This window comes from Nicrophorus vespilloides, unplaced genomic scaffold, assembly GCF_001412225.1.
Source record: "Nicrophorus vespilloides isolate i.1.1-1 unplaced genomic scaffold, Nicve_v1.0, whole genome shotgun sequence".
In the NCBI taxonomy this organism is placed as follows: Eukaryota; Metazoa; Arthropoda; class Insecta; order Coleoptera; family Silphidae; genus Nicrophorus; species Nicrophorus vespilloides.
In genome coordinates, this window is record NW_017096784.1 from 18,844 (window position 1) to 32,527 (window position 13,684).

The window sequence follows — 13,684 nt, forward strand, 5'->3', positions numbered from 1 at the left end:
AGCCCATAACAGTCTACATTTTTTATATCACACCCTATGTTATTGTAGTACATATATCTAAATAAAAATTTTAAAATTGAAATTAAATCAATTTTTCTTCAAAATTCTAATTTCCAATACCATTTTTTTTAATTACTTCATTTTTCATGCTAATTTTATTTATATTTTAAAAATCTATATGAATTATGTCTAGTTTCGTAATCATTTGATAATCAATTGACTAAAATCGATGAAAACTAAATTTTAATGCTAAGTAAATAAAACCTATTTGTTGTCTGTTCCTAAGATTTGTTTGAAAAGAAATTGAAGAAATAATTTTATATGATTTTCATTTCCATATTAAAAATGATTTAGTATGTTTATTATTATTCCTGCTGTGAAGCTACAATTGAACATACGCATCATAACTGAAACTACGTCAAAAAAAAAATCATCTGCAGTGTCTGTATTGAAGTGTGCTGTTCTGGAAGCGCGAATATGCTAGTCGTTGGTATCGTAATAACCAAATTAGGTTATAAATACAGCTTGTTGGATTTCTATTTTTAGCTCACTGCTTTATCGTCCGTTTTCAGTCTATGTTTTCGTGTTTTTATTGAACATTATTACTTCATATAATATTCCACAGATCTGAGCCGCACATGGAAACAGATTTATGTGTTTACATGGCAACAACATATGAGACAAGAACGAAACGAAAAAAAAGATGGTGCGCAACAACTATTGTTGTTATTTCATAAATTTTGTTTTGTTTCAGTAGGATTTGCGTGTGCGTTTGGAAGGAATTGGATGGAATAGATGATTGCGTGCGGATAACAAAAGGGGTTTTCCCCCTTACGTTGTCATCGACGTCTTCGCATGCGTGGGCGCATTTGGATGCAGTCGTGGAGAGCGCCGACCGACGACGGGCGGCTCTCATCGATCTGCGTACTCTAGTGGCAGTGGTAAAAAAAAAAGAGTGAGAGAACAAAACACACCCCTTCGACGTGTGCACGTACACTGCGCCCTTCAAATGTCGCCATCGCAATTTGAATCATCGTGATCGTAGCAGGTGCCGAGAACACATCAAAACAAATTAGTCATGGCCTTCTCCAATACCAATACTCTGAGATCGCCTACGGTGCTGGAGCAGCTGCTGGAGGAGATCAACTTTCAGAGGACGAAGGAGATGCGACAACTGCTCAAAGACGGTGAGTTTTACTCACTCTACATTAGTTCTTTCTTAGTTTTTGTTTCTTTTTATAGATTCCGGATTCGTGATGCTGCAGGGCACCACTTACTGGACCGATCTCTTCGTCAGGCATTTTCTGTTCCAAAACGACTCCTCGATAGACTGCGATGATCTCCTGTTCTTCGTCAGGAAGAAACACGTGAAAGGTTCACCAAGATACCTACCCAAGTTCGAGGTTTGAGCAGCAAACTGTCAAGCTTTTTTCTCTAATTTGCTGTTTAAATTATTTANAGGAAGCTTCCAATAGGTGATCCGGACATCGACTGGGAGGAAACTGTGTACTTGAATCTGATCATCCATCAGTTCGAGTATACGCTCACGTTAGCTATCTGCACACGCACCAGTCCGAAGGAGTTGCAAGTACTGAAGCGGCACTCGCAGAAGGTGTACGCTTCGCCCAGTCGAAGGCGGATGGACACTAAAGGTGAAGTGGAGGAGATCACGTATCCGCACATATGCTTCATGGTGGATAACTTCGATGAGGTCTTCCAGGATATTCTGGTCAGAGATGGAGAGATGGTCTGCGTTGAGTTGGTTGCGGCAGATCGGGCCGGAACGGTGCAGGGCGTCATCTTCTTAGGCTCCATCCGATACGACGCCCTCAAGAAGGTCTACGATGCCAGGGTAATCATCAATCTCCAACATAACATACCCCAATTTCTATCTATCTGTCTGTCTAACTCAACACTTAAAATATTCATCAATAACATTCATTCATTCATTCACATCTGTCAAAATTAAAATATTGCATATAAAACAAAATTCATATTTTTCTAAACTTACTATATTCATCAATCAATTAATTATTGATTTAATAACAATTTATGAAATTTTAAATACTTCAACATATTTTCAAAATATTAGAGATTTTTTTTAATGATTTTATGTTTTTTTTTTAAATTTGTTTATGAGTAGCAATCTAGTCTGAGTACGAAGATGGCACAGAGGATGACCTTTGGATTGTTCTCCACGTCGAATACGCAGCGATGCGAGTTCGTTCGGATGAAGGGTCCTCAAGGCAAAGGTCACGCAGAGATGGCTGTGACTAAACCGAAAGGGTCGGGTGTGGAGACTCCGACCTCGGAGCCGGGCTTCTGCGCTACAGACATGTGGGATTCGGATTGGGAGGAAGACCCGGAGGACTTCTACACGTACCGCCAACAGAGGAGACTGAGCGATCCGAGCGCAAACATCAACAATTTCGTACGCGGAGGCTGGAAGACCAAGCTCGATGTAAAGTCGCGCTCCGAGAACGAAGGACTCGACTCCATGGATAACGGGCTCAGCGAGATCGAGGCAGGCGATCTACGTGACGGTGAGTGTTGTTCTCGCACTAAATCAGTCAGTTGTGTGGAATAGTTTGAAGTAGGGTCCAGAGACTTTTAGTAGCGCTGATTGTACATACCCTTGTTTCTGTCTCTTTTTGTAGATGTCTCTGGCCCTACTTCAGGCTTAAAAACGGACTGTTGCGGTTGCTTCCATCGCAGGAAGCGCGGCTCCGTCGCCCTCTCCGACGTGTACGGCCGCAGGTGCTGCTCGTCGCCGGAAAAGTGTGCGGTCCGGTCGCCCCTCGGACCACCCGAACATCAGTGCAGCTGCAGCGTCAACCCCAAGACGACGAACAGCCTCCTTCTGAATGAATCCGAGTACGAATTGGGCAAGGAGAAGATCAAAAGGAAGGACAAGAAGCGGAAGGATAAACCGAAGCTAACTGAATTCGAGTTCGCGGACGACGCTATCAGTCTGAACAATGACGATGTTCCGCATTACCAAGAGACCTCCTTTAACACCGAGAATCCTTATATCACTGTGAACGGCAAGGAGGAGCTGCCGTGCGCCGAAGAAGACGTCAAGAACATATCCAATACGACACCAGCGTTCAGCAGGAAAACCGAGCCAGCCGTCAAGGACGACAACAAACCGAACAGCAATCTGGATAGCAATTACAATAGATTAGCAGGGAACAGCAGCAAAGTTTATGGTTACTGCACGCTTCCCAAAAGGAGGAACTCTGTGAACAATAGGAAAACTTTTGGACCTCCGAAGAGAGTTACACCCGACGGCACCCATATTTACTACTGGTGTGATTTACCCAAAAAGACCAACAATGGTAAACGTCTTTCCCCTGTCCGCTGGAAACGATAGATCATTGTCCTTTTTATGGTCCTGATCGTTCCTTATGTTCATGTTTCAGAGCTCGATGACGGCGCGTACAATCCGCTGTGGACGATGCGCGGTTTCACTCAGACATTCCACTTCTGGAAGGAGAATAAAAGGGCTCAATCCGTACCACTCAACGCATTCCTCACTTACGTCACCTTGCCCTGGTGGAGCATCGCCAAAGGTAAGACATATCAAACAACATCTTAACTGTTAAAATCTGCATCTAATCTGTGTATATATTATTTGTTTTCAGATATACTGGATCACCGGGAGGAGCCGATCCTAACCTTCTAGTATTTACCCAAACAGTAGTATTTTCTTTTAATTATTCAATTTTACTCGAAACACTTTTTCGTTTAATTTTCTCTCTGCGTAAATGAATACTCGTAAATTTGTGTCCGACCCGACGAACCGAAACTTGATATTTTGTACAATTAGCGAAAGAAAAAGAAAAACTTATGATATTTAGTGTTAAACGGAAGAGAACGAAATATTTTTAATAACGCATATTTTCGAAGCACAATGACGTCTCGTTATCCTCCCCCCAGGTTATCTGTGATTCCTCCGTTCGTTCGTTCGTTTCCAACGCAAAATTGGAAGACAGCAGGAATAAATCCAAAACCAAAGAAATTGACTTATTTATTATTATTATTATTGTAATCTTAAAGGAACGGTGTTGTTTTTGTGTATATTTTAGATTGTGTATTGCCAACAAAAAAATAATAAAACAAATATATATATATATACAATGATATTGAGTGAAAGTGACCCGAAAAAAATAAATTCCTCACTATACTTTTCCTTGTCCATCGTCCGTGGCGCAACGATAAACTTTGAACTTGTCAGGGTTTAGAGGTCCGTCGATAAGAGATAAACGATTCGTAGCGGCCTTATTTTCTGCGCTTTACTTGTTGTACGAGGAGCTCGTGAAGATGCTGCTCGCATTACCAGTTCTTTGGCTGGTTTTAGTGCTGGGCATTTCCGGTGGTACCGGATGTCCAAGGGAGCCGAGCGTTTACCATTCGAGGTACGCGAAGACGCGCGGCGACAATGGCTTCAAGATCAAGATCAACGAGAACCCGGAAAAGTACAATCCGGGTCAGGTCTACACGAGTAAGTGTCTTTGCTTCTTCCTATTCGTTTTATTCCTTCTATCCTACATCATCATCATTATCACACCCACTTACTCACTCACTTATATACTTCGTTCGCAATTTGTTCGAGGTGGTATGTATGTAGGTAGGAAGTTTACGGAGGAAGCTTAAATTTAGACGCGCTCCTGATTCCACGCGTAAATAAATTCGCATTCTTTCTGCGAGATTAATCTTATGTTAATCAATTCGATAGAAAGAAAACTAAAAATATCAAAACATGTTGTTTTTATCAATAAATTTATTAATGAAAAAAAATATATCTTATATTCATACACCACCAATTTCAGGAAAATCATTGTTTACAAAAACAAATCTTATCTTGAAACGAGTTGTCGCAATAATAATTGAAATAATCACAATTTGAATTGTATATTAATTATAGTTTAAACAATTACAAGAAAGATTCTACATTTGTTAAGTACTAATTATTACTTTTTAAATATTCCAACAGTGTATCTGATGGGATCGAGAACGTTCGATAAAATTCAACATTTCAAGAGGTTCACAATCAACGTGGAATCGGCGGATGAGCCAGGAAATCTTTCGCCGCAAAAAGTCGGAAGTTTCCAGCTCTTCGGCGATGCTCTATCTAAATTCAACGAGGATTGCGTGAACACGCTCTCCGAGACCAATGATCTACCTAAAACGGAAGTGTTCTTCATGTGGACCGCACCACCACCAGGCTCAGGTTGCGTCACCTTCAGGTACTAATAATTACTAATGGAAAATGTTGGAATCTTAATATTGACGGCAAATGCTGATTACATAGAGCTATGGTGCTGGAGGACTCTGAACATTGGTACGCCGATGATGGTATGCTCAGCCACACGTTCTGCGAGTTAACAGAAAAAGACATCAAGTACAACGAGAACGACTGCTGCGCCTGCGACGAAGCGAAATACAAGGTAATCTGCCATACAAGATGATTTAAAGTTAATACAAAATCTTTGTTTTCAGATGGTTTTCGAAGGAATTTGGTCCAATATAACCCATCCAAAAGACTTTCCGTTCTCTCTTTGGTTGACGCACTTTTCCGATGTCATTGGTGCTTCGCACGAACGCAATTTCACCTTCTGGGGTCCGGGACAGTACGCGTCCGAAGGTTTCCGCAGTTTGGCAGAATGGGGATCCGTCCGGCTGATGGAAACTGAGCTCAGGGCTAAAAGCAAATATTTAAGGACCATCATCAAAGCTGCAGGTCTCTGGTACCCGAACGTCAACACCAACACTTCGACCACCTTCAGAGTGGATAGAAGACATCATTTGGTTTCTTTAGCATCGATGTTCGGTATTTATAACTCAAAGTAAAATAAGTTGAAAGAAGATTAATAATAATGCTTTCAATTGAAGGACCATCTCCGGATTGGGTGGTCGGTGTTAACGGATTGAATCTCTGCTTGAAAAATTGCACGTGGATCGAAAATTTGGTTGTTGATTTGTACCCGTATGATGCTGGAACCGACAGCGGCATCACATATATGGTTAAATTAAATATAACAACAAATAAATCAATTGGATTAAATTTAATATTTTTTTTAGTCAGCAAATGCTGAAACTAAGCCAAGGGAGAAGATGTTCAGAATCACCACTAGATATCCTGAGGATCCGAGAGCTCCGTTCTACGATATCCACAAGGATGAGATGCACCCTATGGCCAGATTCTACTTTGAAAGAGAGAAGGTTGTCCCAAAATCGTGCGACGAGAATTTCCTGAACGCTCAACTCGACGTCAGCGAGAACACCGAGGATACCAGTAGAGGTGTGGCAAGGATATACTCAATATCATAAATGGAAAATTGAAATTGTTGATTTTCAGCGGAATGCGCGGTAACAGATTACAGTCACTGGAGCGAATGTTCAGTGACCTGCGGTAAAGGACTGAGGATGAGGACCAGAGAGTACAGGATGCCTCAAAAGGCCACCATGTTCCAATGCAACCGACAATTGGTTTCCAAAGAGATGTGCGTTGCTGATATTCCGGAGTGCGAAGGGTGTGTAGTGAGAAACAATTAACGTTGAAGCTTTAATTAAATTTAAAATTTCCATTTAAATTAGTGGTGGTGCTGGTAACGATTCATCCGAGGAGCAGATCGAGTTCAACGACACCCTCTGCGGCACCACCGAATGGTCTAAATGGTCTGAATGCTCGGAGACCTGCGGCATCGGTTTCAGAAGCAGAACCAGGCAATTCAATAATATAATGGGAAGGAAGAAGTGTCCCACCGTCGATACGAGTGAGTTATTATAATCGAAATAGTGGTTGATTGCTGAAATCTTTTTTGTTTTTGTCAGTGGAACGCGAAAAGTGCATGGGGCCGCCGTGCGCCGCCGACCAAGTGGAAACTCCAGATCCGATGTGCCCGGTGACCAATTGGAGCGATTGGAGTCCGTGCAGCGCATCCTGTGGTAAGGGCGTCAAGTTCAGGACACGTCTTCTACTCGTGGAGCCCGCTCTGCAGCAGAAGTGCAGCATGCGTGTGGAGTTGATGCAGCAGCGACCATGCATGGACACCCCGGACTGCACCTTCGACATGCAGACGGCTAAACAGGTCTGCATGGAGGAGAGCGTCCAAGGTCCTTGTACCGGACACTTCAACAGATGGTATTTCGAACCCAGGAAAATGATGTGCATTCCATTCGTATACGGCGGTTGCCGTGGAAACAGGAATAACTTCTTGACGGCCGATGAATGCAACAACGCCTGCAGCGTTGTCAGAGGTTTGTTTAACATATATTTCTATCTTTTCCAATATCGCAACTTATTACCTTGTATACAACCAAACGTGCGTACACAATTTATTCCTACAAAATGCTTAGACTTTTCAGTCTAATTAGACTAATATAAAAATATATTTTGACGAATTGAAAAGTTGAATGGTCTTGATTGGTTCCAGATGCGTTGACAGGATCACCGCAACCGACGCAGCAGCAGCAGTCCGTCCCGTCACAAACAACGCACTTCACCAATCCGGCAGTCTACTCGTCTTCGGTTACGCCCATCGACTGCATGGTAACCGAATGGTCGACTTGGTCTCCATGCAACGCATCGTGCGGGCTCGCCTACTCCGAGCGTTTCCGAATGGTGAAGAGACAACCCGAGAACGGCGGAAAAGCGTGTCCGAAGAGGTTGAACGCTCGAAAACGTTGCCTCCATTTGCCGGTCTGTCAATAAAATGCAATGAAACAAAACACGGCCAAATCTTATCGAAATAAAAACCTTTATTAATAATATATTTACAAGTGTTCATTTTTAAAAGTATACATAATTAATTATATTAAATCTACTATATATATGTATAAATTATACAAGAATAGTTTTTTTTCTTTCCTCTACTTAATTTTAATTTAAAATAATAAAAATAACAAATTAGTTACAAGTGCTTCCAACAGGAAATAAGTGATAATGTACACATTTCGTTTATTTATTGAAATTGAAATAAATCAGTATGTACATGATTGAAATTGCGCAATCCGATTAAAACAAAGATGATGAAAATAAATCATGATGTTACATTTCAATGTGATAATTTCATTTGAATTTAATAGGTAGGCAATTAGTTGCGTCAATAAATAATATATTTTGGTTCTTTGCGCTAACAACTTGGCTGAAAAAGTAAATAACTCTTGCGCTTAACTCAAAAGTAATCGAATCAATTTTGTATTTTAAAATGCGTGAAATATGTATGTTAAATATTTATGTACCTAGAATCCACGTAAAATGTTCGAAAACATTTCCGATCGTTGGATACAATACGAATAAACATTCCTTGATAGATGTGAACAGCAACATTTAGATTTTTTTTTATACAATTAGTACATTGATTGGAGATCAGTCTATACGCTATTTATATTGATGATTATTATTGTTAGTAAACTTATTATTTGATATTTGCCCCGTGGAGACTCAGGTAATAAACATATTTGCTTAAAATGTAATTTTATGGCTGTTGTTAATTGATTGCTACATGTGATTCGATACGTTACAATTCATATATTTTCAATTTGCAAGTTGAGATCGCGATGTTGTCTTGATGTGAATTGAAGAAAAAAAAAATGATAAAAAAAAATGTTATTTACATAGAATCGTTTGAAGTAAAAGATGAAAGAAAAGTCATTTTTTTGTGGCAAGTCTCTTGCGCGGCAACAACTATACAATTAGAAAAACAACAGAAGTCAGTCCAAAGCTCTCGTCGTTTTCATCAAAGGAAACTATCGCTTCACTTTTTTCTTCGCGTGTTTGTAAGCGTTTTTCGTGTAGAGTTCTCCTTCGATTTGCACGAGTTCACTGCTGTTCGGAGTGTTCACGCATCGCACCACGTTTGACATGCCCAACCTCTTTGTAGCTGGTCTATTTGGTTTCCGTTTGTTTTTCCTTATGGGAGGAGATAGTGTAATTGCTACCTTCTTGAGGAAGTCGCCGCTCTCGTTCTTCTCGATGGCTATTGGCGGGGAAGATGGTAACACGGAGGAGGTGGAGGAAGAAGGAGAAGAGGAGGTGCAAGTAGCGGAAGGACTCTTCATTTGCGTGAACGTTGAACTCACCGTCTTCTGCTCCTTTTTCTTCTTCTGCAAATCGTCCATGAGCTTTAACAAATGCTCACGATTCCTCGACCTCTTCACCGAGTCGCTGGTCCCCGGTAAGCTGTCGATCTGCGTGGTACTGGGCACTGCACTCTCCTTGATCAAATTTTCATCCTCCTTGGACGCTCCCGGTGAATTCGGATTTATTACATATACTTCCAGGTTCTCGAGGATCGGCGCGACCTTGGCTTTCGATGATACTTTAGCTCGTTTATTTTTCGAGTTACCTCTGCATATGAAGGTATCGTATACGCTTTTTTTGGCCGGCTGCTGCTGATACTGCTGCTGCTCCGTCTTGATAAACGTATCGAAGAAATTCCGCTTCTTGGCCGCACTTTCTGCTTTCGCATTTGATTGCTCGTCCTGCCAGTCTTGCGCCGGATCCTGCCAATTCGATTCTATGATCTCCTCCACGGTTCCGATATCCTCGTACTGGATCACCTCTTGCGAGTCCATCATTAACTCCCCATCTTTGGTCGTCGCTTCCTCCGAAGATTCACTCGTAACGATCACCTTCGATGAATTATTCGTTGCATCTTCTTCTAATGCAGTCAACTCTTTCGGATCGCTCGTTTCGCCGTTTGGCGGAGGCTTAATGACTTCAACAACTACAAGACCGCTTTCATCCGGTGGTGATTTCTTCTTAACATTAACATTACCTTTGGATGCTGTCCTTTTCGACTGTGTTTTTGGTTTATCTACGGGTGAACTTCGGGACTGTTCGTAGTACTGTTTACTGGTGCTTGGAATCGCGCCATCTGCACTGCTGCAACTGGGTTTGCCCGTCGATCGCGTCACTCGCTTAGTATCATTAACTTGTACATCGACTTCACTGTCCGAACAACCGTTCACCTTGTCCGAATCGTCGTGGATGAACTGCTTGTAGATGCTCGCTTTGTCTATTGCCATGATGCCGCCGTTATTCTTAGGTGCAGCTGCAACGCTACTAACACTTAGATGGGGAGGTGATGGATCCCGATTTTTCGTTTGTTTTACTGTTACATGCAGAGGTTGTGAATACTCCAATAGGGGAGAAGCTTCAAGGACGGGAGGCGGTGTTGAATTGCGAGGAGAGAAACCCTTCATTGGTGTCGGCGATGGTGATCGTTCGACGAGAGCAAGAGAGGGCGCTGAGGACGTGCCGGGAAGGGATTCAGAAATTGGTGAAGGATGATTTTGGATAGGTGGAGGAGACAACGCCGAAGACTTACCGGGAAAGGATTCCAGAGTTGGTGAAGGATGATTTTCGATAAGTGGAGAAGACGGCATTGTGGACGTGCTTGGAAGGGATTCCGGAATTGGCGAAGGATGTTTTTGATAAGGTGGAGGTGTGGGATCTCGCACTGTTGGAGGAGAAGGTGGATTGGGGTCTAGAATAGGAGATCGAATGAGTGGTGGAGTTATCGGTGCGATTGATGAACTCGGAACACTTGGTTCCACGATATCCGGATCACTCGAATCGCTGGTATCCCTCTCCCTGTAAATAATGGATGTTCCAACTGCGAACTCATCCACGTCGGAACGCGGAGACTGTGCGAGTAGTGGTGCCGTCTTGCACGAGCAGTACGTGTCGTGCATCTTGATATTATCATTCTCAAGATATTCGTTCATGCACAGGCAGTAGGTGTCGTGATGGTTGAACCTCTCGCGATGGTTACCTTCCTCGTTGACGTACATCACCCTCTCGAACGGTTTATTGGCTTCGCCGACGACTTCGCTTCTGTTCGCCTGCGCGTACCGCAAACTCCGATTGAAGATGACGTTCATGCGAATTCTGGGCGGCAGCAGCACTACTTTATTCTTATGCGAGATCTTGCGATGTTCGTAAAGTCGTTCGTAGTTGACGAAAGACTTGTCGCAGAACCCGCATGGAATGCTCACCACCCGATGATAGTCCAGATGCTCCTGCAGATCCACCACATTCCTCTCCAACGTTTCGCATAACGGACAATATATGCAGAACGAATGATTTTGGGTGCTGTGTTGCAACAATTTGCGTCTTGAATTAAAAAAAAAAAGCCAATCCATTACCTCACAAACTCCTATCCAAAGTCACATACAAATATTATACATATGTAATGCAATATGCAAAAAACAATAAATCCTTTTAATTATTGCTACTTTGATAAGCTATTTGTCATATCCAGTTGATTACAACACGCGTTCGCCTCACGTTATTCATAAACATACATTTATTTTCGATCATTTTAATGATTCGTTGTTTAGAAGGTTATCGCATTTTCCAATGGGATTCTCATCCAATCCGAATGCAATATCTTATAAAAATGGACGTGGCTCCGCCTCGCGTTTCCGTCCTTACATTTTTTTTTCTACGGACCGTTGCCAATTCTAATTGGTAAACATGCGTCACCAATAAAAACTTGTGCGTAAACAAATAAAGCGCTTGAATAGAGCCAATAAAAAATTACCTCGAGTATTTTTACGTTGAAATTATATGTTTGCAATTAATTCGTAGTGATAAACTATACAACTATTAATAAATAAATTTTTCACTTACTTTGAGGAAAAGTAGACAGAGCATTCTCGACATCCGTAGCGTCTAAAATCAAAAACGGAAATTAATTGTGAACAAAAAATAAACCTTTCCAACGCACTTTTTCTCTTCATCGTCATCATCATCGTCGTCTTCATTTTCCGGGTCGAAATCGTCAAATCCCATTCGAGATTCAAGATTGCACCTATCAGGATCGTAGACGGGCTCTGATCTTACACCTCTGGAGGCAAATGAGCTAATACTTGCTGTGGAACTTGCTCTTGAAGCAGTCCTTACATTATTCACACTGCTTCTGCCCATATTCGAATTAACCCTTCTCCTCTTCGTGCCCTTATTCTTCTTGAGAATCCCGTAGACTTCGCCGGAAGCGGGTGTCCTCGCCCGCCGCGTTTCTAAAACATTAACAAACATTCAGTATATAGTTGCAATTAGATTATATAGCCAAGTATTTAATTACCTTTATACTGGTCAGGTTGTGTTTCAGTGCAAACAGTGGCATACATCTCCTCAAGGTGTTCATTGTTTTGGAATTGTATTGAGCATAGGATTTGCTTGTACTTGTTGAATATTGTGATCACTGTGCATTTCTCATTCTTCAGGGCACGGGTCATGTGTGTTTTCATGGCATTTATGAATCTGATGACGATGAAGCATTCTGAGCAGATGCCCTCATCCCCACTGACATGCAGAAACTGAAACAGAAAACAATTGAACAATGCATAACAACAGCTACTGCATACAACAATCGTACAGGGATCTGAAAGCACTCTTTGATGTCTTCGAATGGTGAGATAAACTCTGTGCATTCTGTGGGATTGTGGATGTCCAGGCACGAGTTTAGGAAACGCTTGCAGAACACGCACTTCAGTTGCATCTCGATCATGGGGTACGGGCTTCGAACGCCCGAAAGCTGCAGTGTTTTCAAAAACTGATCATGTACACAGAAACAATAAATAAAACACTGTCAAAGGCGGCGTTCTTTTGACAATTGCATCGTTCGCAAGGGCACCGCTTCTCCGCGATCGCACAATCCTATGATGATGATCAATCAACGAACACTTCACGATTTAACGACTTTATCGTTAACCGCATTGATATAACATCAGTCAAGATCACGTAAACAATGGCCGGATCATTGTTTTTATGGGCGATCTGGCATTGAGTATGCAATCACATCTGCAGCTTAATCCCTGATGAATCTATTTTTTCAAGGATATAAGCAATCAATCTCAAATATATATCTTATATTTCCATCCAACTGGATATAACACCACCGAACCACTATAGCCCTTACAAATTACGCGATGCCACGCCAGTTCCCGCCTTTTTCACCATGCAATTCTGGTTGCGTTCCAAGGCGTACGATTGGTAACACTGACATGTATCATTAAAGGGCACATATTCGTTCTGCTTCCGATGATTGGTTGATGCTGTATTGGTATGGCTGTATGCTTCTAACTCTCGATTAGGTTAGGTTTGCTCAATATGGTGAAAATTAGTTTGAGGATCAAAGCTAACCTGGAGAACATCTCCGAGGTGTACACCAGCCACCCCGAATACACTTTCCTTTTGAAGCTGAAGTGTTTGAACTGTGGCGAGGTCTCCCAAAAGTGGCAGGATGTCGTCGAAAGCGAAACGCAGCCCACTAAGACCGGCAAATCGGAAACCCACTACTTTGCCAAGTGCAAACTCTGTAGTCGGGAAAACAGTTTGGACATAATCGAAGGAAGCAACGGTTAGCCCCAACTAACCCGCAAGCAATTTTCAAGCTAATAATCCAATTATTTACTTCTTTTTCCCCAAAACAGGAAAATTCACATTGGAGCATGCAGGAAAATTCGTCAATTTGGTGACTTTCGATTGCCGCGGCTTGGAACCAGTCGACTTCAATCCAACCGGCGGTTGGATTGCTAAAACTGAAGGTGGAACCGTCTTCGAGGACGTCGATTTGAGTGAAAAAGAATGGGTGGAATATGACGATAAACTTAAGCTCTCCGTCGGCATTTACGAATTAGAACACGACTTCATCAAAGTCAAGTAAAT

General features: G+C 42.0%; 5 protein-coding genes across 5 annotated transcripts; 4 read left to right on the forward strand and 1 right to left on the reverse strand.

Moving 5' to 3' along the window:
- The first annotated feature begins 381 nt into the window (after positions 1-381).
- LOC108558191 lies at positions 382-1,416 on the forward strand. The gene is made up of 2 exons (XM_017915024.1): positions 382-1,187; positions 1,243-1,416. The coding sequence occupies exons 1-2, from the start codon at positions 1,079-1,081 to the stop codon at positions 1,407-1,409; spliced, it is 276 nt and encodes a 91-aa protein (XP_017770513.1). The 5' UTR covers positions 382-1,078; the 3' UTR covers positions 1,410-1,416.
- Positions 1,417-1,572: 156 nt separating this feature from the next.
- On the forward strand, positions 1,573-4,082 carry LOC108558190. The gene is made up of 6 exons (XM_017915023.1): positions 1,573-1,652; positions 1,721-1,852; positions 2,144-2,543; positions 2,658-3,338; positions 3,423-3,572; positions 3,645-4,082. The coding sequence occupies exons 2-6, from the start codon at positions 1,745-1,747 to the stop codon at positions 3,683-3,685; spliced, it is 1,380 nt and encodes a 459-aa protein (XP_017770512.1). The 5' UTR covers positions 1,573-1,652; positions 1,721-1,744; the 3' UTR covers positions 3,686-4,082.
- Positions 4,083-4,274: 192 nt separating this feature from the next.
- On the forward strand, positions 4,275-7,798 carry LOC108558181 (spondin-1). Its single transcript, XM_017915013.1, has 10 exons — positions 4,275-4,504; positions 4,997-5,249; positions 5,315-5,450; positions 5,503-5,833; positions 5,896-6,026; positions 6,085-6,304; positions 6,362-6,536; positions 6,601-6,779; positions 6,838-7,263; positions 7,440-7,798. The coding sequence occupies exons 1-10, from the start codon at positions 4,324-4,326 to the stop codon at positions 7,715-7,717; spliced, it is 2,310 nt and encodes a 769-aa protein (XP_017770502.1). The 5' UTR covers positions 4,275-4,323; the 3' UTR covers positions 7,718-7,798.
- Positions 7,799-8,229: 431 nt separating this feature from the next.
- On the reverse strand, positions 8,230-12,801 carry LOC108558180 (flocculation protein FLO11-like). The gene is made up of 5 exons (XM_017915012.1): positions 12,393-12,801; positions 12,099-12,333; positions 11,742-12,033; positions 11,645-11,686; positions 8,230-11,125 (listed from the first exon to the last, which is right to left on the reverse strand). Exons 1-5 carry the CDS (start codon positions 12,522-12,524, stop codon positions 8,755-8,757), a joined length of 3,072 nt encoding a protein of 1,023 aa, XP_017770501.1. The 5' UTR covers positions 12,525-12,801; the 3' UTR covers positions 8,230-8,754.
- Positions 12,802-13,040: 239 nt separating this feature from the next.
- LOC108558184 (UPF0587 protein GA18326) lies at positions 13,041-13,684 on the forward strand. Its single transcript, XM_017915017.1, has 2 exons — positions 13,041-13,376; positions 13,450-13,684. The coding sequence occupies exons 1-2, from the start codon at positions 13,127-13,129 to the stop codon at positions 13,680-13,682; spliced, it is 483 nt and encodes a 160-aa protein (XP_017770506.1). The 5' UTR covers positions 13,041-13,126; the 3' UTR covers positions 13,683-13,684.

Excerpts from the sequence above, each read along its gene's own strand:
- LOC108558191 (XM_017915024.1), top strand. The coding sequence starts at position 1,079 with ATGGCCTTCTCCAATACCAATACTCTGAGATCGCCTACGGTGCTGGAG. Across the intron at positions 1,188-1,242 it reads GCGACAACTGCTCAAAGACG|ATTCCGGATTCGTGATGCTG; the intron begins GTGAGTTTTACT and ends TTCTTTTTATAG.
- LOC108558190 (XM_017915023.1), top strand. The coding sequence starts at position 1,745 with ATGGTCTGCGTTGAGTTGGTTGCGGCAGATCGGGCCGGAACGGTGCAG. Across the intron at positions 1,853-2,143 it reads AGAAGGTCTACGATGCCAGG|CAATCTAGTCTGAGTACGAA; the intron begins GTAATCATCAAT and ends GTTTATGAGTAG. Across the intron at positions 3,573-3,644 it reads CTGGTGGAGCATCGCCAAAG|ATATACTGGATCACCGGGAG; the intron begins GTAAGACATATC and ends ATTTGTTTTCAG.
- LOC108558181 (XM_017915013.1), top strand. The coding sequence starts at position 4,324 with ATGCTGCTCGCATTACCAGTTCTTTGGCTGGTTTTAGTGCTGGGCATT. Across the intron at positions 6,027-6,084 it reads ACAGCGGCATCACATATATG|TCAGCAAATGCTGAAACTAA; the intron begins GTTAAATTAAAT and ends TATTTTTTTTAG. Across the intron at positions 6,537-6,600 it reads GATATTCCGGAGTGCGAAGG|TGGTGGTGCTGGTAACGATT; the intron begins GTGTGTAGTGAG and ends CATTTAAATTAG.
- LOC108558180 (XM_017915012.1), bottom strand. The coding sequence starts at position 12,524 with ATGATCGAGATGCAACTGAAGTGCGTGTTCTGCAAGCGTTTCCTAAAC. Across the intron at positions 12,334-12,392 it reads AAGAGTGCTTTCAGATCCCT|TTTCTGCATGTCAGTGGGGA; the intron begins GTACGATTGTTG and ends TTTCTGTTTCAG. Across the intron at positions 12,034-12,098 it reads ACAACCTGACCAGTATAAAG|AAACGCGGCGGGCGAGGACA; the intron begins GTAATTAAATAC and ends TTAATGTTTTAG.
- LOC108558184 (XM_017915017.1), top strand. The coding sequence starts at position 13,127 with ATGGTGAAAATTAGTTTGAGGATCAAAGCTAACCTGGAGAACATCTCC. Across the intron at positions 13,377-13,449 it reads CATAATCGAAGGAAGCAACG|GAAAATTCACATTGGAGCAT; the intron begins GTTAGCCCCAAC and ends TCCCCAAAACAG.